At 41.3% G+C, this 23,381-nt stretch overlaps 2 protein-coding genes across 2 annotated transcripts in view; one reads left to right on the forward strand and one right to left on the reverse strand.

Annotated features, from left to right (window-relative positions):
* On the forward strand, window positions 1-22,708 carry ogdhb (oxoglutarate dehydrogenase b). The gene is made up of 24 exons (XM_030065250.1): window positions 1-130; window positions 595-1,020; window positions 4,005-4,193; window positions 5,262-5,361; window positions 6,819-6,863; window positions 9,079-9,194; window positions 9,373-9,527; window positions 10,175-10,321; window positions 10,610-10,700; window positions 10,845-11,024; window positions 11,111-11,239; window positions 13,386-13,565; window positions 14,781-14,933; window positions 16,294-16,396; window positions 16,502-16,630; window positions 16,740-16,890; window positions 17,028-17,155; window positions 17,698-17,876; window positions 18,612-18,683; window positions 18,824-18,949; window positions 19,069-19,141; window positions 19,353-19,516; window positions 20,566-20,720; window positions 21,196-22,708. The coding sequence occupies exons 2-24, from the start codon at window positions 787-789 to the stop codon at window positions 21,314-21,316; spliced, it is 3,120 nt and encodes a 1,039-aa protein (XP_029921110.1). The 5' UTR covers window positions 1-130; window positions 595-786; the 3' UTR covers window positions 21,317-22,708.
* The window catches only part of pargl (poly (ADP-ribose) glycohydrolase, like), a 7,607-nt gene continuing 6,767 nt past the window's right edge, over window positions 22,542-23,381 (reverse strand). Inside the window, exon 16 of the mRNA XM_030065251.1 lies at window positions 22,542-23,311. Coding sequence (XP_029921111.1) covers window positions 23,205-23,311 — 107 coding nt within the window. The 3' untranslated portion in view covers window positions 22,542-23,204. The remainder of the gene's footprint in view (window positions 23,312-23,381) is intronic.

Here is a 23,381-nt window from a genome sequence, read left to right on the forward strand (position 1 = left end):
AGTGCCCGACCGTCCAGAGAGCAGCCGGGTACGGCTACACCATCCCACTCAGGACGGGACAGCGGTCAATTTTCTCCACAACAACCACACCGGGGGCCGCCGAAACAGCGCCAGCAAGCCTGCGGAAAAGGTGACGTATTTAGTCGGACATTATAATCCCAGGTTTAGGTAGGCTGACTGATTTATGAAGGCGCGAGAAATGTCAATCCACTGTCGGAACGCCGCACATGCGTGATACTTCTCTAGACTATCTTGGACAGCTTTAGCGTGCAGAATCACGTTTGCTCGAGTTGTGTGTGTGTGTGTGTGTGTGTGTGTGTGTGTGTGTGTGTGTGTGTGTGTGTGTGTGATCCTGTGGGGTGTGTGTAAATCTTACAGTTATGAGAGCCTGACTTTTCCAAGAGCCGGCTTCTCCTCTGTGCTGCTCTATATTTAGGGTTTACAGTAGAGTTTATCATCTGATCTGGGCAGCCCGGGGACGAAGATACAGTTACAGCACTCATGATGTCCATGACATAACCGAGCTTAAAGATCTGTACACACGTACGGCTGGAGAAGACTGGCTGATTGTGTTTATGTTCTCATTTAACACAGACTTGGTGCACCATCCAGAGGAGAGGACACCAGGGGACCAGTGGGGAGACAGGTTTTGCAGGTTGAAGCAGAGAGGAGGAGCAAGAGCAGCAGGTGTTTGAGGAGCCCACAGGGACTCCTGGTCTGGGACATTACTGCTGCCATCTTCTTCCTGTTGTGGAGAGGAAGAGGAGCTGCGGCTGATTTGCAGAAATGCACCGATTAAGGACTACGGTTTCAAGGCTTCGGCCTATTACAGCGGCACAGACAGTGCAGAGCCTTTCACAGCCCAGGCCTGCGATGGCTGAAGGGGCCCTAAGGACGTTGCAGCCCACGAGGCACTTGAATGCATCTGTGGCTGCCGAGCCCTTCCTGAACGGGACCAGTTCTAACTATGTGGAGGAGATGTACTTTGCATGGCTGGAGAATCCCAGGAATGTGCATAAGGTAACTGTGTGTGTTTGTGTGTGTCTGTATCTGTCTGTCTGTGTGATGTCACATCCGCTTGATATATGCTTGATGGCCAACACACTGCACTCTGCTCTACTTTGCCCTCAGGGTCACACACACACACGTTTTGTGCAATATCAGCAGCACAGTCTGAGCACGAGCCATGTGACCTGAAGCTCTTAAAGCTGTGTTTTTGCACTAAATGTGTGTCAATGTGCTTGGACGAGTTCCTCACTTTCTTTTTAAGAACTTTAAAAACAGGGGAGAAAATGTTGCACAAATAGGCACAGTCAACACAAAGGGATCATAAGTAAGGGGGTGGATGTTAAAATTAATGTTGCAGAAACCATTTTAACTAAATCATTAACGTAACACTGGAACAAGGTGAACTGTAGCAAAGCTCCTCTCAAGAAATAAAGTTTTTCAAGCAAGACATGAAGACAGGCTAAATTTATGTAATGCTGTTTTCTGATTATAATAATAACCGCTGATTAATATTAATAAATGTAGAGTTGCAGTGGCAGTAATTCCAGTGCCAGTGCTAGTCTTAGGGGTTGACCGTGTCCAAGTGTCTCAGGAGGCCCAACTGGGGAGAGTCAGTTTATCTGCATGAAACATTTTTTAGTTATACTTGCAGATCACATAACAATAAATGATAGCAGTGCCAGCTCTTCCGTGACACACATTATGCAACGTGTATGGTGCCACGCTGTGTGTGGTGAAGGTATTCATGAATTACAATCCAACCAGTTCACCCACATTATTTGGTTCTCCAGACTAACAGTAAACATGCTGTTAATGGCCTGAAATGTACCTGAGCGTTATTTAATATCAGTTGTTACAGATAGTGACTCCACTTTTCTTTTCTTTTTTTTCATAAGTTCACAAGATTTCAGACTGTGTGAATGTGAGTTTCATGTCAGCCATTTACACGCGGACCTCAAAACTTTAGGAGCGCAGCAAAGAGTGTAACCACAGACAGAGAACAGAGTGGTTAATTAAATGAGCACTGTACATTTTGTAAAATGTCCAAAACTGGATACAAACAACATATACAGTAAACAACGCCTCAGGCAATCTTCGAAAGCAGGGATGATGTTGATCAGGCGCATGAGTGTTATAATGCAGGAGGCTGACCGAGTTACTTATATCATCACTAGGCAGGAGTGTGTGTGTGTGTGTGTGTGTGTGTGTGTGTGTGTATATTTACATGTGGTGGGGGGTGGGGCAAGGCGTGAGTGTTGCATGGCATGCATTATGGATAAACCAGTGCTAGATTTTTCTAAGGTGATAATTTATTATTTTGGAAATTGCCTCGATAAGACTGACCAAGGAAAGGTCTCACTTGAAGATAATGTTAAGACTTTTGACTTTTGAGACTGAGATTGAGAGAAAGGGTTCATATGTTCATTTTTTACTGGTTAGGAGCTCAACTGACCATTTTGATTTTGTATGTGCTGATTTCCTGCAAACTTACCACTACTGCTGTTACCAATAATACAACTTGAAGGAGATCATTCCACTGATGTCCATAGCCAAATTTAGAACAAGTAAACTAAAAGCACCAGTAACTTTCTCCAAGTCAGAAATGACCTTGTTTCATTTCTCAAGTGGCAGAAACAACTCTTTGGAATTCAGTCTCATAATTAAGAACAGAATCATAACACTTCTACATTACAAAAAAAAAAATAAATTAAAAAAACACCTGACATTAATTAACAGGTTGCAGAGATTACCTAGAATTTTTAACTTTCCTTTCACAAGGCCAAGTAGAACAACCTCCGATTTATTATCATTAAGCTGGTAAAGCTATTAGATCATTAAGCTGATTAACGTGGCACCCTTGGACGAGCTTACTGTTAGCTATTAGAGGATTTTGAATTGCAGGCCTCTCATAAACAAATAAATAATAATATTAAACAACTGGTGTTTTGACTGAATTCCTTCTAGCAGAATACGCTTGATGTGTAGATACAGGGGAAATGAGATAGGTGAAATTAATGGCAAAAAAAAAAAAAAAACATATTAAGTGGTTGTGATTTTTATATTAGCCATATAACATATAGCTTTAGTTATTACTTCTGTGTTTATGGGTGTGTTTACAGTGTAAACACACTCATGTTGGCCCCAGTGTCTGTAACCAAATACTTCCACAGACACAGGCATTAATTAAGTAATTTATTTACTTATTATTTTCAGTTTTAGCATCATACTATATTATACTATAGCAGGATGTAGAGAGCTGGAGCTCATCATGCTTTGTCACTTGGTCTTTCTCTGACCAGCTTCTTCTTCTTTTTTTTTAATCTCTAATAACAGACACCCTACAACCATTGGCTGTTGGTAATGAGCTGCATTATTGTGCTACTAGGTATTAAGAGGTCAATATCCACAGTGCTGCCTTTAGTTTCACTGTGTCCTACTCAAACCTACATTATGTCACACACTACCTGTAACTCCTATCCCAGTGCAGACACAAATGCAAAGTAGGCCACAGGCTTGTGCTTCCTTTATGCAGTGCTGTAACAACACTGATCTTTCAAGCCTCTCTCAGCAATAATCCAATTACTTTTCTCCCTGATTAGAAACCTAGATGCAAGGTCAAACACTTGTGTGTGTGTGTGTGTGAGTGTATTTATGCATGCTTGTTTGTTGTGCCTCTGCAAGAGACCAAGAAGTTGAGCTAAGGTTACTTGGTATTACTTTGACAAGAGTGTGGCAAATGTCTGAAGAACAAACTGCTGCATGATGCCGCTGTATTTAACAACTTGTGTTCCTCCATTCCCAACATTCCCATGATTATGAAATACGGTGTCTTTTTCAAACCCAGGTCTAGTCGATTAAATCAAACCTGCATCTTTTGCCTTTCACAAGAGTCTTTACTGCTCCCTGTAGAACCATAGACTTTTTAAAAATGCCTTTTAAGTAGTCATTGAGTTATATCCACCTCTTTTCATCCTCTCTCCTCTTTCTTCCTGCAGTCCTGGGATATTTTTTTCCGTAATGCTAATGCTGGGGCTCCGCCCGGCACAGCCTACCAGAGCCCTCCACCCCTGGGCGGCACTGCTCAGGGACTGGCCCATGCCCAGGCATTGGTGGGGGCTCAGCCCAATGTGGAGAAGCTGGTGGAGGATCATCTGGCAGTACAGTCACTCATTCGAGCATACCAGGTAAACTATATGCCTGTGTTCTCAAAACTCCCACGGTCACCCTCTCTCTAATCTGTTTCCTTTGGTAGTGTGCAAGAATCATTAACAAGACATATTGGAAGGGTGGCTCTGTGACCACATTATGTTGTTTTCTGGCCACATCAGGGCAAGATGTAGTTATAATGAGGAAGAAAAAAAAAAACAGCGCCTTGAGAACCCATAAAACTGCAAAACACATGCAGCAGCTTGACAATACAAAAACGTGCTTCATATTGAAAAAAAAAATATAGAAACATTGCAAAATTCACACAACACAACAGAGGTAAGCTACAACACAATGGAAATATTTCTGTGAGATACTTAATAGGGAACACTGATGGATTTGCCGAGTTAGAGTGAGCCAACCATCATTTTAATTATGTTTTGATTTATAGGGTGGCTATTTATGGGTGCTAACTTGAGTGCTATATAGGCACAAACTGAGAAAGATTGAGAAAGGCTGAGGAAGACTGATTCGGTCGAGCATTTACACACAAACACACACACACACACACACACACACACACACACAAACCCATACACACTTTATTACACAGCTTTATTGCCCTGTGCCTACTGTAGGTACGTGGGCATCACATAGCGAAGCTGGACCCTCTGGACATCAGCTGTGTAGACTTTGATGATGCCCCATGTACCATTGGTTGCCAGAATGTTGGTGAGAAATATTAACCTGCTTACATGTTGATGAATGTTTTCTCTCTTTGTCCCTGTCCCTCTCTCTTCCTGCCATGCTTTGTTTTTGACACTTTTTGTCCTCTTTGGTTTATTCCACTCCACTCACCTTTTTGCTCTTTGATTTTGCCCCACCTTATTACTGGACGTAAACATTTACCCAATTTGCCACATTTCCTTGGTTGTTCAACTTTGCTTTCGTTATTCCTTTTTATATTTTCCTTGTTTTGCCTATTTTCCTCCTTGCTTATGATATTTGCCACGCCCACTCAATCCGACATCCTTGTCTTGAGTTATCCCCCCGCCCACCGTTCATCTCCCATTGTTCCCACTGGCCCTTCCCTCCATAACATGTAGATCCGGGGTCACCACATGGCTCAGCTGGACCCACTGGGCATCATGGCTGCTGACTTGGAGCCCACCCCTTCTGATATCATCACTTCCCATGATAAACTGGGTGAGGAGATGGGAATAACAGAAAAAGAAGGGAAAGAGAGCTAGAAGAAAGGGACTGGTTATAAACTTCCAAAACTCTCTCAACCCGTCTTCCCAAGGCACTCTAATTTAGAAAATTTTCTCTCCAGGCCAATGCTATAGCATGCATTCCACAGCATTTTCTCACTGGATTGCATGTATATTATAGGTTTTATCAGTAAAAACAACAAGTCATTGTGCTTTGTTTGTCTGTACATATGGGGAGACAAGACAACATGCTTTGTGGCTGGTAGCTTCAGAAATTATGTGGAGTATTTGTGACATATAAGAACTACCTATCTCCATACCACCTGCAGGAAATAATTCAACATGTTTTTTGATAATACTAATTCTTATGGCTTATTGTCTGGATATTTTAGCAGTCATTCATGCTCTGTTCTGGAAATATGCACGTGCATGTGTGCCGTGGCATGCCATGCACTCTCTGTGCATGGAGAACACTGCCATTGTGTGCTTAATGAAAAGGTTGGGCCTCTGAGTTCAAAGGCAGGTAATTGTTATGACCTGTAATAGGATGTTTCCACAGTTAATAGTGTTATTGTTAGGTTTCACCGAGTTCCGCTTTGTCCCAGTGGTGCTGAGGTTCACAGAGAGGTCTAACAAAAGGTCGGTGCAAACCGTATGGAGTCAGAATTGCCCTCAGAGAATATGTGAGAAGCTCTGTGTCAGGGGTGTCAAACTCACTCACTAAAGGGGCTGTATTAAAAATCACAACCAACTCAAAGGCCAAACAGGGCCTATATTTACTGAACACTTTTTCCCCACATGGTCATTCTATTGATCAGAATATGCCTTTCGTAAAAATGATTCATAGACAGATATGAACTCTACATGAAACATTTCTCCCCAAAAACGTCTTTCTAAGATATCTAAAACCAAACTGATTGAAGAATGGACAATGAAATGATAAAAATTGTGATCTACATGCTTATCCTGAACCATTTCAAATGACTAATAGTTTCATCAAATCTACAGTCATGCATGTTTTTACTCATACATGCACATCACTGGCACACAAAATCAACTGTAGTGGTGGTCAAAACGGGTCAAAAGTCAAACATCAAAATATAGGGAGGTTGACTGACAATAACTGTGTCATAATGTCTCGTAAAGTTATATTCTTATACTAATTGGAAGCAAACAGGTAATCGATCTCCTACCTCTTGATGCAAGCAATCCTCTGAGGGGGCACACAGGTGTTTTGTGGTGTCAATAGCGCAGGACATTGCAGTGTATGATGGGATTCGTAGTATCAGCATTGTGGGTAATACGGAACCAGGTCAGTATTAATAGAAAATCATCTCGCAGGCCGGATATCATTGTGCTATGGGCCTGATCTGGCCCGCGGGCCTTGACTTTGACACATGCTCTCTTTGCGATGCTTAATCCATGTATATTTGTGTCTCTCCATGCCTCCAGAGTTCTCTGTTTTTAAAGAACGACTCTGTAATCTGGCTGCCGGAGGTAGGATAAGACCCCCAGACCTCTGCTCCTAGTCATAAACTCTACCTGTTCTCCCTTTACTCTTGTAGTGGGAACTGACCCATGGCCTGCCTGTAGTAGTGTACTGTACATTCTCCCATCTACCTGGCCCACTTGTAGTGCTTTGGTTTTGGCTGTGGGTCGGTGTTAGTGGTGAAATAGAAGTTGAAACTAGGTTCCCCAAGGTGTATCATTAAACTTAAGTAATAGTTTTGGTGACAGGATTTTCTTCACTGTCCACTGTGTTCAGGAAAATGCTGGCATTGACTTGGAGTTGTGTGCTTGCGTGTGTGTGTTGATTCCTCCTGACCTTTGCCCAGGTGTCACGAGGTCAAATAGGGCCTCCAGGCTTACTATTACAGCCTGAATCATTAAATCACTACCATGATTAGACTGAAGGCAGACTGCTTTATTACTGCAGTGCAGTCAGACCCTACTTTGAACCCTCAACAAGAAAACAAGTTTGTGTGTGTGTTTACGTGGTGAGTGATTCAGGGAGGGGGTTAAAAGTCTGAAGATTCTTATGTAACAGAGAGCTGATATATTTGATTCAATAACTCTGTCCCTAGCACATCACTCTACAACACTTTAGGTATCACTATTGCAGAAACACAGACATGCTGTAGATAGAACCTGAGCTGAGCTTTCCCCCGTCTTATCTCCCGTGTTGTCTTATCACTGTGAGGTGTGACTGGGACATCATGTGCTTTGAACAAAAACAAGCTCTCCTATGTCTCCCCCCCCCACCCCCCAAGAGTACACATGTAGCCCAGTATATAACCATGTAGCAGCAAAGTTACCCATGAGTCCTGTGTGTTTGCGTTCAGGGTGTGAGCTGTCAGCTACTCTTTGCACTGCTTTCAGGGGAGATAAGCTACTTCTCGCTGTTTTGTCTAGCATATTGTGGAAAAGCCACTCAATTTAAGATTTCATAAATTTCATGTTCATGTTTCATGTTTCGTGTTCATGGTGTAGAACATTTTTAGCCAACAGAGTCTCCTTTACCAGGCTATACATCAAAGGTTCACATTTAGTCCACACATCATTGGCTTTGTGAGAGACTTGCTTATGTTCATAATTATTAATTGGACTGTTAAAAATCATGGATAGCCTCCAGCGGGACACCAAGGCATTCCCAGGTCGTCTGGCTTATACCAGGCTGGCGCAGAGTCTCCACCCACTGAGATGTGCCTGGAACACCTCCACAGGGAGGTGCCCTTTATTCATATAAACCATTCATATAAACCATTTGATTTACATAATTGTGTCAAGGATTTATACTCTTAGCTAAATCATGAGTACTGTCTGAATAACTACATACTTCAGATTTTTTTTTCCATAATGGGCACTGTCCCTGACATCCATGCAACACAGTGGAGCTTTCCAATATCCTCTGTTATTTTATCAGTGGGTACTACCTGTATTTGCATGTTGATTGTGGAGTTCATCAGGTTTGCCACATCTTAAGGGTGCCACTGATGGTATCCGCCACCACCCAACATATGGTCACAGCTCTGATGAAATGACTGCAACACTGATCATCAAATACTCCAGTATTTGATGATCATTTTGGTTTAGACTGGGTAGGCTCCTTCCCCAAGTTTCTCATTGCCAGTGAGAACGCTGCAGTCTCCTAGTAGTTTCCTGCTCACTTAGTGCGTATGTGCCAGCAATCATCAGAGTGCTCCCCTCTGCAATGAGAGGTTACAGTGAGACAATTAGGAAAATCTAGGCATATACTGTGAAAAGTGAAAAGTGTTCCTTAAAGTTTATCAATGAAATTTTCAAGGTCAGCGAAATGAAGCTAAATGGCCATAATACACTGTCTTTGTTTAAATCAGGAGGCTGGCTGTGGCAATGTGGACTAAATGTAATCTGGGTATATTCTGGTGCATTAAACGGCTCTATATTAAGTTATAATAGTCAAGATCTGATGAAATAATAGCATGGATCACGGTTTCCAAATAATCTTAAAATGAGTGGTATTTCACTTTAAGTCAGCTTGACCTTAATATTTAATGTCTGCCAATATCTTTTCTCCTTTTTTCTCCAAAATGAATATATTTACTGCTTTGTAAATCTTATGGTGTCTTGTTTTTCTGCTCCACTTCCTGTCTTCCAACACCCACCCCCACCTTGATGTTTGCATACCTCCTTTCTTTGGCTGGTTCTCCCCATCTCACTGTGGTTACAACAGGTTTCTATGGACTGGATGAGTCAGACTTGGACAAGGTGTTTCGGCTTCCCACCACCACCTTTATTGGTGGTAATGAGAGCGCTTTGCCCCTCAGAGAGATTATCCGCCGCCTTGAGGTAAAATAGACTTCCTTCATCATGGGATCAGTACGTCATGTACAAATGATCATGTACCAATGTACTAACTCCACATTCCTAAGTAGGACATATTGTACCTAAGATGTCACATTACAGTCTTTCTCAGCTTGTTTAACCTTCACACTCACACACTGATCTTTCCTGATCTCTCCTCTAGATGGCATATTGCCAGCATATTGGAGTAGAGTTTATGTTCATTAATGACCTGGAGCAGTGCCAGTGGATCAGACAGAAGTTTGAGAGACCAGGGGTGATGCAGTTCAGCCTGGAAGAGAAGAGGACCCTGCTGGCCAGAATGGTCCGATCCACTAGGTCTCTCTCTCTTTCGGATATTCCTAAGCATGCCACATTATTTAAGCATCTTGAGGGGAAAGTGTGTCTCTGAGTATGGGGAGATTTGACTAAGCCACAACCACAGGACTTGAGTGGAGGAGAATGGTCATTTAACTGTTTTTGCACGGTCGTTTGGCCGGTACATAAAAGATGGTGATTGTGGTTAGTTGCTATGATGGTGATGTACATTGGTAGGGCTTTAAAGCTTTTCACATGAGCACTGAGAAAAAATGTGGTCCTGTGGGAGCTTGCTAAAAGCAGTAGTCAGCATTAATAGTAAACACAAATTGGTCCTACAATCATCAGTTCCCCTCTAGCAGCAAAGCAGCAAAGATGGAGCACAAGACACCATCTTTATGCTCCATCCTCCACTGCTTGTTTGGGTCGTTGCTGCAAAACCTCTCACCTCAGCAAGTCAGCAACATGTCCCAAGTCAGTTTGCACAGAAATTATTCCAGTGCAATGGCCAGGTCTTTGCAATGTCAGCGATACACATAAAAATGGCCGCTGCTCCAATCATCTTGCTATGTTGGTTTGAAGTGGAAATTTCCACTCCATTCAAATTCTGTAGGTACAAAGTGAAGCAACAGCACAACCACTGTCTAAGATGTTTCCCCTGCTTCCAGGTTTGAGGAGTTCCTCCAGAGGAAGTGGTCATCGGAGAAACGTTTTGGTCTGGAAGGTTGTGAATCCTTGATCCCAGCCCTCAAGACCATCATTGACAAGTCCAGTGAGAGCGGAGTGGAGAGTGTCATCATGGGAATGCCACACAGGTACACATTACTGATGCATCGTTTTTACCCATAGGTAGAGGGAATTGTTGATACCACTGTGCATATGAGACTGTCTTATACGTTTATCATACGTAGACCTCACAGCATTTCTTTATGCTGCTCATGTGCCACCAACACATATCATTCAGCCGTTCCGAAATACAATGACCTTGTTATCCTTTGTTTAAGTCCACTGATACCTTATATTAGTTGTGCTCAGATTACTGCACTAAATTGTGGATGAAAGTTCCTCCCTGATGCATGTCTCTTTCTCTTGTGCTGCTTCAGAGGTCGACTGAATGTGCTGGCCAATGTGATCCGTAAGGAGCTGGAGCAGATCTTTTGCCAATTTGACTCTAAGCTGGAGGCAGCAGATGAGGTTTGAACATTTCTTATACAATCCGGTGAAAACTTTGACTAATGTGGTTTCTGTACAATTAATATAACTTGTCATGCATAATCAAAGCCCTATAGCTTATGTTAGCTGAGCTTGTAAAGCTTTTATTTTCTGCTCTTATTTCAGGGTTCTGGGGATGTGAAATATCACTTGGGCATGTACCACAGGAGGATAAACCGGGTCACTGATAGGAATATCACACTGTCACTCATGGCTAACCCCTCCCACCTGGAGGCAGTGGATCCAGTGGTGCAAGGAAAGACCAAGGCTGAGCAGTTCTACTGTGGGGACACCGAGGGCAAAAGGGTAGACTCATTTACGTTTTGAAAAATGCATACGCAAATTGTCTTGTGTTTGAGTTCTTGGCATATTTATAACCTATGATTTTGCAGGTGATGTCTATTCTCCTCCATGGTGATGCTGCATTTGCTGGCCAGGGTATTGTCTACGAGACCTTCCACCTGTCTGATCTGCCGTCCTACACCACGCATGGCACCATACATGTGGTGGTCAATAACCAGGTACGCACCGAGGATCCAGTTCAGTGTTGGAGTGCTTGAGTTTTGTCAGTCCTACGTCTTTCAGCCAAGATGTAAACCACATGAGTCAAGGTCCTCGTATTCTGGCTTGTGCAGCAGTGGTGCAGAGCTCTGAGTTGAGGTGTTGGGAAGACTATTTAAATTTTCCCTCTTCTGCCCGCTGGGTTTCTTACAATAATTGGTTCTTGCAGGTTGGCGCTCTCAGCAGACCAATAATGTCCCTTTGCAAGAGAAACACTTTAGGCCTGAAGAGCAACATAGATTGAACATGCCTAAAAGCTATGCCATATTTCCACTTATATGATGTCTTTAATTAATTATCATATTATATAGACATGTATCATTGCAGTTTTGGCTCATTATGTGTAAATTGGCTAATATGTGTTTTTATTTAATTTGATTTGAATATCAAGCCTTATGATTTGAAAAGGCCGTGAGGCAGAAGACATTCCCTGTTATGAATACAGTATTAATTGGGCGAAATGAAATGAAGTTGCTGTCTTTATCGAGGGTTTGTAGAGGGTTTTTACACACAACTGGGCAAGGTTTTTTCTGAATACAGATCCCATAAGAGTAGCTTTCGGTGATGCAGCTTGCATTCCGAATCTATTTCTGCAGTTCTTATTCCTGTGGATACCTGTCAAAACATAGGTGACTTGACAAAGTTAAAAACGGAAACATCTTTGGCTATACTCAGCTGAAGCCGGGGAATTTTTTTTTTTTTTAGACTTATAATTTTGCACCAACATTCACCATTCATACAAGAATAAATCCATCACTGAAGAGGCAGACACCAGTTTCTTCACCGACAGCAGCCTCAAGCTATGCAGCCCCAAGACATTTTGTGTTCTGAGTAAAGGGCACGACTCGGGATTTTTCTCAGCTGGAAAAACTAGAGCTCTATTTATATCGTTATTGCTTTCCTCACCTACATGTATATCCCACAGCTAAATGCAAAAAGGTCATGGCTCCTCTGTGGTGTATGTCAAAAGGCATTGTGGGAAATGTAGGAAATCGCTAACTGAAGTAGAAGTAAGCAAGTCAGTATAAGAGTGTCCGAAGGTGGATTTTTCTATTAAACATGCACACTGAACACACACAGAAGATTTAACACACACAAAGTACAAATAGCATAAACCACAAAACCTTAAATTTTGTCCTGCAGGATTGAATGGATGGAAATATCCCAACAGTAGATGGCCGAGCCCTCCAGTCAGTTTGTTCTGTGGTTGTTGCATAAAGAATAATCATTAAAACAGATATCTTACAAACACAAAATTCAGCTTGCATAATCCATAACCTTGATGGCTATAAGCTGTTAAATTTAGGGATAATTAGCTTGCTGAACATTCTGGCCAAGTAATTATATCAGTGAATGCAAAATAAAGATATCTTGTTGGTGTTTTTACCTCTGCAATTCTGTAGTGCAAGGTGGGAAAGAGGAGGAGGGGGGGTAGAGAACAGGTAGTGGACAGATCCTGCAACAGAGTAAATTATCAAACATTAACAATGGAAAATCCTGCAAAGCATTTCACTGTCAACTGGTGCATGCGTGGCTCTGACAGAAGGCAGCAATATTTGATAACTTAGATGGAGCTCAGTCAAACTTTTTTTTTTTTTTTTAACTTTGAGAGACATATAAGGAGTAAGCACAAATAAGCAGCTACAGTTTAGAAGCAAATCCATAAAAATGCAACCTGTGACCACCATCATTTGTAAGCCTCTTTACAGAAAAACAAGCCCAAAGTCATTTATAATAAGCAGACTTGGCAACAATGCATTGACCACGACATGTGGTCTACCACTGAAATACAAGAATATTGGTTCCACTATGGAAATATTAGTCAGATCTCTTTCAGACATACATTCTTATGTGTATTTTGTAATTATATTGATGTTAATTGACAAGAAAATCTTTATTTAATTGTTAATTAATCATATATTTAACTCAAAATGAACTCAATGAACTATATGTATAATTGACTGTATAATTGACTCTGATGGCAGCTATAGAAAGTGAAGATATATTGTTACAACAATAGCCAGTTAATAAAAAAGTTGTTTACACAGCACAGGCCCTTGGAGTTTGACCTCTAACCTTCCCTTCTTCTGTGCCTTGTCCACACAGATCGGCTTCACCACAGACCCCCGGATGGCCCGTTCATCTCCTTACCCCACAGATGTAGCTCGGGTAGTCAATGCACCCATTTTCCACGTCAATGCCGACGACCCGGAGGCAGTGATGTATGTGTGCAATGTAGCAGCGGAGTGGAGGAACACCTTCCATAAAGATGTGGTTGTAGACCTGGTGAGTATGTAAGAGTCTTTTCACAGCTACAGGTGATGTGCAAGGTGTTCCCACTGGTCATGATCAGGATAATAATGCAGTTTTAAGCCCCAGACAGGAAAATCAAGCACTGTTTCATAATGAAGCCATGAAATAGCGAGACATTTTACTGGTATCATTACCAGATTGTGCTGACTTAAATGTTGCACTTTCGTTCACATTATTTACATTAGATCTTTACCCGGTTTCCCCTCAGGGATCAAGGAATTATTCCCTGGCAATAGCTGCAAATATGCCTGTGACCTTAGAATGATTACAGATGACAGAGAAGTTGCAAGGAAAGGAAATAAGAGCTTGTTGATGTTATATAAACAAGCATAAGAACATTGATAAGGAGGAGAGTACTGGAGAAGGGAGTGAGTTCTGAGGTATTTTTTGAAGAGATGCAATTTCCTGTTGCGATGGAGGATGAAGTTTGGTTTTGCTGTTGTATCTGGAGTGGGAGTCTTTCCACTGTTAACAGGCTGTGACATGGAAATGAGATTTAAGCATCCAATAATTAGTGATGTAATGAATAGTGAAGCACAAAGCATAGCGGCTGCCTTGAGCTACGGGTGCAGCTGCCATTATGGTTTTGCACTGCAGTACTACAGGGTATTTTTTGGCCTGACAGATTTGGTATTAAGAGCCCCAGGCAGGCAGTGGAGGGAGTCCGTCAAGATGTGTGGTGGTCTGGACGGGATTCACTGTGGTCTTGTCAGCGGTGACTGCAGAGGGCAGTATTTGTCAGGCAAGAAGAGTAGCTCAGGCTACTCAACGCTGAGCTTGACATGGTGGGCAGAAAATGTCTGCAAGGCAAGTGGAGATGTGTGTTTCAACCTGACTGTCAAAAGCAGGTAAAAACAGTTAAGTTTAGTGTCTTTGGCAGTGCAGACCTAGCAGAATTTGTGGGATTCAATGTCAGAGTCAAGCATGAGGAGAGCATGCAGAACTGAGAGAAACAGGGGAAACCCCAGGAGAGAAAGTGTGCAGACACAAATCACCAACACGACACCCCTACCCTCATACACACAAGAGTTTCACCACAGATGCCCAGGTCAGCCAGGTTGGCAATGCTGGTAGATCTGTTTGACACTGTTAAGGAAAACAGACAGCTCTATTAATGTTAATCGTTTTATTCTCTGTATATGTGCTGGACATGCTTCATAACAGTAAACCCCGTCTCTCCATTTGCAGGTGTGTTACAGGCGTAATGGCCATAATGAGATGGATGAGCCTATGTTCACCCAGCCTCTGATGTACAAGCAGATCAAGAAACAAAAGGGAGTTTTGCAGATTTATGCTGAAAAGCTCATCGCTGAGGGAGCCGTCACCAGACAGGAGTATGAGGTGAGATATCCTCCTGTCCACAGGATACTGCCTATTCAACAATTTTTACAAGAGCAAAAGGTGTTAGTTTTCAACAGAGCTAAAATGAAAGAGTGAGAGAGAAAGATAGAGAAAGATAGATAAGATGAATGAGAAAAGCTTGAAATTAAAGGTGATTCATGGCACTTGACAGTCTCTGTCTCATCACACAGACGCAATCGCACCAGATGTGGGTGATTTCATTTAGCGTGACAGAGTAAAAGTGACTATGGTAGTGCTAGACGCAAAAGGAAAACATTGTCGCTTTGATTTTTCAATCGGTAGATATTGACCTTTATTTTGTAATGTAAGACATAAGAATAATATTAGATAATCTTCAGGCTTAAAAAAAAAAATCCCGCAGTTGCCTTCAGGCCATCCATGCACTCAGTTAACATTGTGAAAGTTATCTGAACGCAGCTGAAACTTGAGCACAGTCACTTGATTTCTTTGAAAAACATGGGGAAAAAAGACAGTGAGCAAACTGACAAGAAATGACCTGAAAATTAACAATAAGTACCTATGTAAGAAAAGACTAGGAAATTAGAAACAAAAATCATTAAGAGATGTGTCCAAAAATGACTCAAAAGTAGCAAACAAATTACAACAAATGCTGTAGGTCAGCTGGAACATGATCATTACATCTGGTCAAAAGTGCCACTTTTTTCCCATGAAACAGACTTTATATCAGTTACCTATGTAGTATAAGTAAAAACTTCATATTTTTACAGTATATGTAAAACACAAGATTCATTATGTTTTTTAACTTCATGTCATGCAGGCTACACAGCAACTGTTTGTCATAAGCTGAGGGTCCGTATTACACAGCCTATTTGCTAGTAAACTCCATTTTACTGTCTTGGTGTGGCCTAGGGCTGGACAATGAATCAATTCAATCAATTAATTTGAATTTATGCTGTAAATTGATGCCAAAAATGTCTGAATTGTAAAGTCAAAATTTTGATTATGTTATAATGTAGGGAAACTCATCTATTCACAGAACGCGCATAACCAGAAACACATGCATGAATCACCAGTTACATTATCATGCCTGCTATTAATAGTATTAGTTACTGAAAAACAAGGAAAATCTAGATTTAAAATGTCAATCGTGACAAGTTTGAAAAAAAAAAAAAAAAAAAATAGAGATTTTAATTTTGGCCATGTTGTTCAGCCTTTGTGTGTCCTTCAGTGAGATTGAGTTTTAGAAATCGTGAATCAACCAAACAAGCTTTTCAATATAATAACATGGGACAGTAGTCAGTGTGCTTAAAATTTCTCTGAGTCATCCACTGGACTGTTCGTGTTCTCTTTCCACTTACCTCACGTTGATCCGTTTCAGGAGGAGGTATCGAAATATGACAAAATCTGCGAAGAGGCTTACACTCGCTCCAAAGATGAGAAGATCCTCCACATCAAGCACTGGCTAGACTCGCCCTGGCCTGGTGAGACTTTGTGGAGTTCACTGTTTGTCTATAAGATGAAATCTACAGAATATAAGTAAATGTTCATGTATATATCTTTCTATGTGCGTACATATGTGTGTGCAGGTTTTTTCACACTGGACGGCCAGCCCAAGAGTATGAGCTGCCCCTCTACAGGCCTCAGTGAGGAGGATCTCAGCCATATTGGAAACATTGCGTCCTCTGTTCCCATGGAAGACTTCACTATACATGGAGGTGCTTTTTCCCGTCTCTGTCCCAATCTTTTTTGGCTTTTTTGAAAGCTCTCCCTCTTATCATACTCCCCTTTAAAATCTGTATGTTTCTGCCTGTGCACATGTTTTAGGGCTGAGTCGTATACTGAAGAGCCGTGCTACTATGGTGAGCCAGCGGCTGTGTGACTGGGCTCTTGCCGAGTATATGGCCTTTGGTTCTCTGCTCAAAGAGGGGATTCATGTGCGCCTCAGTGGCCAGGACGTGGAGAGAGGCACCTTCAGGTAAATGCACTAAACACGTAAATAGAGAAATCCGTTTTTGCCAAATCGTGCTGTCGTCTCATCCAGTGGTGGATGTTTTGCGGATTCTTGTCCTTTCCCTCATCCTTTCCTGCTCTGCTCTCTGTGTGGATTTATAGCCACCGACACCACGTTCTTCACGACCAGAATGTGGATAAGAGGATCTGCATCCCAATGAACCACATCTCCCCCGACCAAGCTCCTTACACTGTCTGCAACAGCTCTCTGTCTGAATATGGAGTACTGGGTGAGGAGCATACACTCAAACCAACTGTAAACACTCCACCTACACTCAGATGTGTTTTTTTTAACTATTTATTTATTTAATTTTTTCAGACAGACAGCCAACTAGGTGAGGAGAGCCCTTGTACCACCACACACCAGACCAGGGCCACAAAAGCAAATCAGAGAGAAAAAAAAAGAAAAATTTGAAAAATAAATATATCAACAGCAATGTATGTGCATGTATGCAGAAACGTGGAAATTTCTTTAAGTAACACGGGAAGATCTGCACTCTTCCATAAAATAGCAATACATTTTATCACTAGTAATTGCCCAGTGTTTTAACTTTGTATTTTCCCAGAACATGTCAAGGCCACCCATTTCAATTTTGCATCTAGGACAAAGAGCAGAAATCAAATCACTCATCCTATACAGGTCTTCCTGGTGTAAAATAAATTGTGAAGGTGATGTGGATTTGCAAAAGGTTATGGCAGCCATTGTACTTTATATATAGTCACCCATCACTTAACTGCTTACATTTTGTCTTTATCCCTTTTCTGTGTGCAGGTTTTGAGTTAGGCTTTGCCATGGCCAGTCCCAACGCACTGGTTCTATGGGAAGCCCAGTTTGGAGACTTCCATAACACGGCCCAGTGCATCATCGACCAGTTCATCAGCCCCGGCCAGGCCAAGTGGGTCAGACAGAATGGCATCGTCCTGCTGCTTCCCCATGGCATGGAGGGAATGGTATGATACTTTTTCTCTTTTTCTGGAACCGGTCCTGTCCAGTTGAGATTAAATTCCTAATTGACTTCTCTACTAAAAAGAAAAAAAAAAAACTGTTTGTCAATTCTTGATGTTGACATGCCAGTCAATGTGTACAAAGGATTTAAAGAAATTTTCATGTTGTGGTTCCCCAAGTTGACTTTGAAAAAGCTGCCAATCCATTTGAAGTGATTTTGTTCTATATGGCCCCTTCCATCAAGAGATACTTTGGTTTGTATTAGGTATTAAATACTTGTGAAGGGTCTTTCACAAGCATTTAGCATAAGAATCCAGCATCACTGATCTGATGCTTAAATATATAATTTTTATTATTGTAAATTTACTTTTTGTGCTAATTTTGCATATTTACTGATTTATTGATTTATGTATGTATGTAATTTGTAATTTATTTTCCCTACTTCTGTTTTGAATTAAATCAACTGAATTTGTCCAGGTTTCAAAAAGTTCAATTGTATAGTTACCATACTTTTATGACGAGATCACAGAAAGAGGAAAATGTTAAAATAATCCATCATATATTCTCTGCATTCTAACAATTTCTAGTGAATGAAATTGCAGTGACAGTTAACTATTGGAAGACCCTCAGCAACCCCCTGGGGGTCCCTTGACGCCACTTTGAAGGCCACTCGCCCGTAGGAGACATTGTGTTCTCTGTTTCCCGCTCTGATGGTTTTCTGCTCATCCTCCCTCCCACAGGGTCCCGAGCACTCCTCCGCCCGTCCAGAGAGGTTCCTACAGATGTGCAATGATGATCCCGATGTTTTCCCTGTGAGTTGGGGTTTCAGAAACTGCATGCGCCACTGCATCTGTATTTGTCTGTCAGCACCGTGTGTATGGATAAGCATGTTGTTAACACACCACTAAGTGACTCTGACTTTAACCCAGCCCATCAATCTTCATTTTGGCAGAAAGTGTCAGAGGACTTTGCAATGTGTCAGCTGTATGACTGTAACTGGATTGTAGTCAACTGCTCCACTCCTGCAAACTACTTCCATGTGCTGCGTAGACAGATACTGCAGCCCTTCAGGAAGCCTGTGAGTGACACAAGAGATGATTACATGACACAATACTCAACACTCACTCCTGTAAATACAATAAGGCTCGCAGTACTGACTACCCTTTTTGCTCTGTGTTCTCCCCTCTTTAACACCAGCTAATAGTATTTACTCCCAAGTCCCTGTTGCGCCACCCTGAGGCCAAGTCCAGCTTTGATGACATGCTGCCAGGTGAGCACAAAGTGACAGGGAGGAAAAAACAGATACTAAAGACAGAATAGTGCAGGAGACTGAGGATGGAAAGAATGAAGTATATCTCTTACCCTCCTGAATACACCGCAGTGTGGCTCTTTTATTTTCTAGTGTTGTGGTTTAAGAGTATGCATTTGTGTGTGTGTGTGTGTGTGTGTGTGTGTGTGTGTGTATGTTACTTGTCCCTCAGGCACCCACTTCAAGCGTATAATCCCAGATGACGGGCCTGCATCTGCCAGCCCGGAAAAGGTGAAGAGAGTGATTTTCTGCACTGGCAAGGTCTACTATGAGCTGACCCGTGAACGCAAGAACAGAGGCATGGAGGATGCCGTGGCTATTGTGCGCATTGAACAGGTAATAATTATTTTATTTGTTCTTTGGCTGTTGACTGTCATTTAACCAGGAAATGTTCTTGAGATTTGAAGATTCAGAATGTCTAGGGAGAAGACAGAAGCAATGCGGGAGGAGTTACAAGAATGAATGAATAGATAAATAAATAAATAAATAAATAACAAAGCTATTAGATACATGATAAAACAATAAATCAGTGAAGTAAAACACAGACATGGAGGATTCAGGGAACATTTTTTAAAAAGTAAGAACAGAGACGCCAACACTTTCCATCACAAATGGCTTAGAAGGCATTCTATATTTCAAAGACTATCATCAAAGTAACATATGACCGATGAATTTCTCAGACTCTGTTCTGTTTGGACTGTTGGTTCATGAACTGGATCAAACAGACGGTGTTTGGCACCACTGGATGCAGATGTATATTTGGTTTTGTTTGGATTTGTGCATTGGGTCGTGTGCTTAGGGGGCTGTGTGTTGATTTGTGTACATTTGTTGTTCCATTGTGGGGTAACTCCCAGAACACGATCTATAGGAGATTCATGTTTATGTTTATGTTTGGATGATATTTATGTACTGTGCTGTGAGCTGACGGTGGGTTGACACACAAGAATGTTAAGTGTTATTTTTTTTTAATGACTGTCAGGATAATCCAGTCAGGAAAGGGTCATGTAAATGCCCAGACGTAAAAACAAGATATTCATTCATTCATTCATTCATGATTATTGCTTAATAAATGTTAAGTGCTTGTACATTAAAATAAAATGTACTGAAATATTTGTGCACACACTAGTTACATGTATGTGACTATCTAACCCTGATTGATTTGGAGATAGTCACATGTATTTATAGGCATATTTACAACTACTATATAAATGATAATTTATGAAATATTTATGAATGTCCTATGAATCACTTGTTAAAGAACAAAATATTCCCAAACCTCCTACAATGGTCCTCAACTGCACTGATGCATGAAAACTTTTCTAACTTGTTTATAATTGTTTAGTAATGCTTTATAAACCCGATCGATAAATTTCTTCTCTCCTCAGCTGTCACCATTCCCCTTTGATCTGGTGAAAGTGGAGACCGATCGCTATGCCAACGCTGATCTGGTATGGTGTCAGGAGGAGCACAAGAACCAGGGTTACTATGACTACATCAAGCCCCGCATACGCACCACCATCGACCGCGGCCGCCCTGTCTGGTGAGCTCTGCCTCCTTTAATCCTTAATGTTAACATGTCATCGGAATATGCAGTAGAGCAAAACTAAAAACTACTGACCAACTACAGTATTCAGGTGACTGAGGCCTTAAGTGGTATCTGATTGTGAAGGTGTGACCAAAGCAGAAACAGAGAAAAAGAGGGAGTGGAAGAGAAAAAGAGTGGGAAAAGAGGCATGAAAAAAATATTGAATTGAAAGCCCTATCCCACAACCCTAGCAAAGAAGACCAAAAAAATCAGTTATTGATAGTCTGGTAATATAATAACAGCGTGAAGACATGTTAAGCGAAAAGCCATTAAGTCGTGTAGCTGACTGAGATAGTGGTATAGTTTTGTCTGCAATAGCTGATAGCAAAGTAGATAGAGAAAACTCTGCCAGGATTTGAGTCAGTAACTCTACTCTACTACTGTGTGTGTGTGTGTGTGTGTGTGTGTGTGTGTGTGTGTGTGTGTGTAGGTATGCTGGCCGTGAACCAGCAGCAGCTCCAGCCACCGGGAACAAGCAAACTCACCTCATGGAGCTGCAGCGTTTCCTGGACACAGCGTTCAACCTCGGAGCGTTCTCAGGCAAACAGTAACATCTATTCTGGATCTGCTTCCCTTCCTCCCACCGATAAACAAACCCTGTCTGCCAAGCCCGAGATCCTGCGCTTCAGCCTGTGCGGCTCCCCAAGACTGTCCTCCCCCCTCACCTGAACCATTTCACATTAATGAGTCACCTCAGTATCCCTTCCATATTTATATATCAGACATACAGAGCAAACCTCAAGCAACACGCACACGTACTGACACTGTTACTATGAACGCATGTCCACAGTGACGGACATGAGAAGGAATAGGACAAATGTAATTAATACTATACTGAATGTATGAACATAACAAAATTTATTTGTAGGACAAAAACGCAGATTTATTCATTAAATCACTGAATGAAACAAAAACCCATTTTTTCTGTGTTGTTGTTGAACTGCAGCGTACCCCACTGTGTACACCCAGAATCCCAACATGAAGTTATTATGCATTATCCTATTGAAAATATTTGATTCCATCTATTCATCTGAAGTGTGAAACAAAAAGCGCACGTGGTGGCAGTGGGCAATGAGAGAAAATGTTGAAAATGATGACATTTAAATTAGATTTGTATGGATGTGTGTGGCAAAGCTTCCCAACCACAATGTGGCTAATGAGAGCATGAGACCCGGTGATGCTGCAATGAGTTATTCGAGACGGGTAATAGAAATAATTTATTAGAAATGTCAATGTGTAGCTCTAGTCAAGCTGAGATTTTAATAAATTCTTCAAACCGATAGCTGAGATAATTGTAATTACATTGACAATAGTAAGGCTATTTTTAAGCACCTTTACTATCTGAGTTGGTTGAAACGTCAAAAGTGACAGTACATAACATTTTGAAATGTAAAACTTTTTTGAAAAGGGCTTGCCCTGTCTTAAATTTATTTAGCTGAAGTGCCCCTTTTTAAACAAGGGGCTTGATGTGAGTTTGCATTTTTTGATGAGTGGAACAGCCAAAAGGCCCAGGGGTTAGTAATGTATTCAGATGGGAAACCAAATGGTTTTAGAAAACATCTATATAAAATAAATGCCATACACTTCTCCCTACTTATTCAGCCACTTTACTCCATGTCTGTTTCTCATTCCATCCTCCATTTATGCTCCATCCTTTCCTCCATTTGGCTATTTTCTCCTCTGCGGCTCACTCATCTCCCAGTCCTGTCATTTTAAATTTCTCCACTTGTGCCAAATGTAAGCAGTCAGGACATTACTTGAAATTATATTCTTAGCTTTATGAAATCATGCCAGCTATGGTGGTGACTTATGTAAAAAAAAAAAAAAGAAAAAAAAAAAGGCAATTCCTCAGCTCCTCATAAGTGAAGGATTTATTTATTTTCGTATAGTGTTGTATGTCATTTTATTGTTTTCAACAAATAAAGATTATAGTTCCTATGGTGCCATGTTGTTGGAGTTTGCTTATTTATTCATTATTTATTCATTTATTTACAGTCATTACATTTCCTTCGACTTAAGGTTTCCATAACATCTTACATTGTGTACAGATCACCAATAAAGTGGCTGAGATATTTTTCCTTTACAGTCTCACTGAGTAACAATAAATTGTGAATCAGCATTGCATCTTTTTGGTTCCATTCAAACTGACAACATTCAGTACAATCAAGACGTGTATTTCAAATACACTTGATACACTGTGTGAATAAGACAGCTTCAGAGTTGCTGTAAGGTTTATTTTTTCACTTTTACAGAGCTAGGCTAATGACTTCCATAGTCTTTATGCCAAGTTAACATAAAAACTACCCATAAGAACTGAACCATTGTACGTACAGAGGTGAAAATGGTATAAAACATTTTGTCTCAGACTAGGAAAGTCAGAAAAAGGCTGTTTTGCCCAAAACACTGGAGTATTCCTTTACGACATGGAGGCTAACCTCTCTACACCATGGAAAGCTTCTCAAAGAGGAAGTGGAACAGGCTCAAATGTGAACCGTGAGCCCTCTGCTGATCAGCACAGTAGTCCTCCAGGTAGCCGTAAAGTCTCCCTGTGGAGAAGAGCAACGTGGTCAGGGGAAAGCTTGACATGCATGTGCAAAATTTTAATTCCTCTGAAAA

The sequence above is a fragment of the Myripristis murdjan genome, chromosome 12, assembly GCF_902150065.1.
Source record: "Myripristis murdjan chromosome 12, fMyrMur1.1, whole genome shotgun sequence".
In the NCBI taxonomy this organism is placed as follows: domain Eukaryota; kingdom Metazoa; phylum Chordata; class Actinopteri; order Holocentriformes; family Holocentridae; genus Myripristis; species Myripristis murdjan.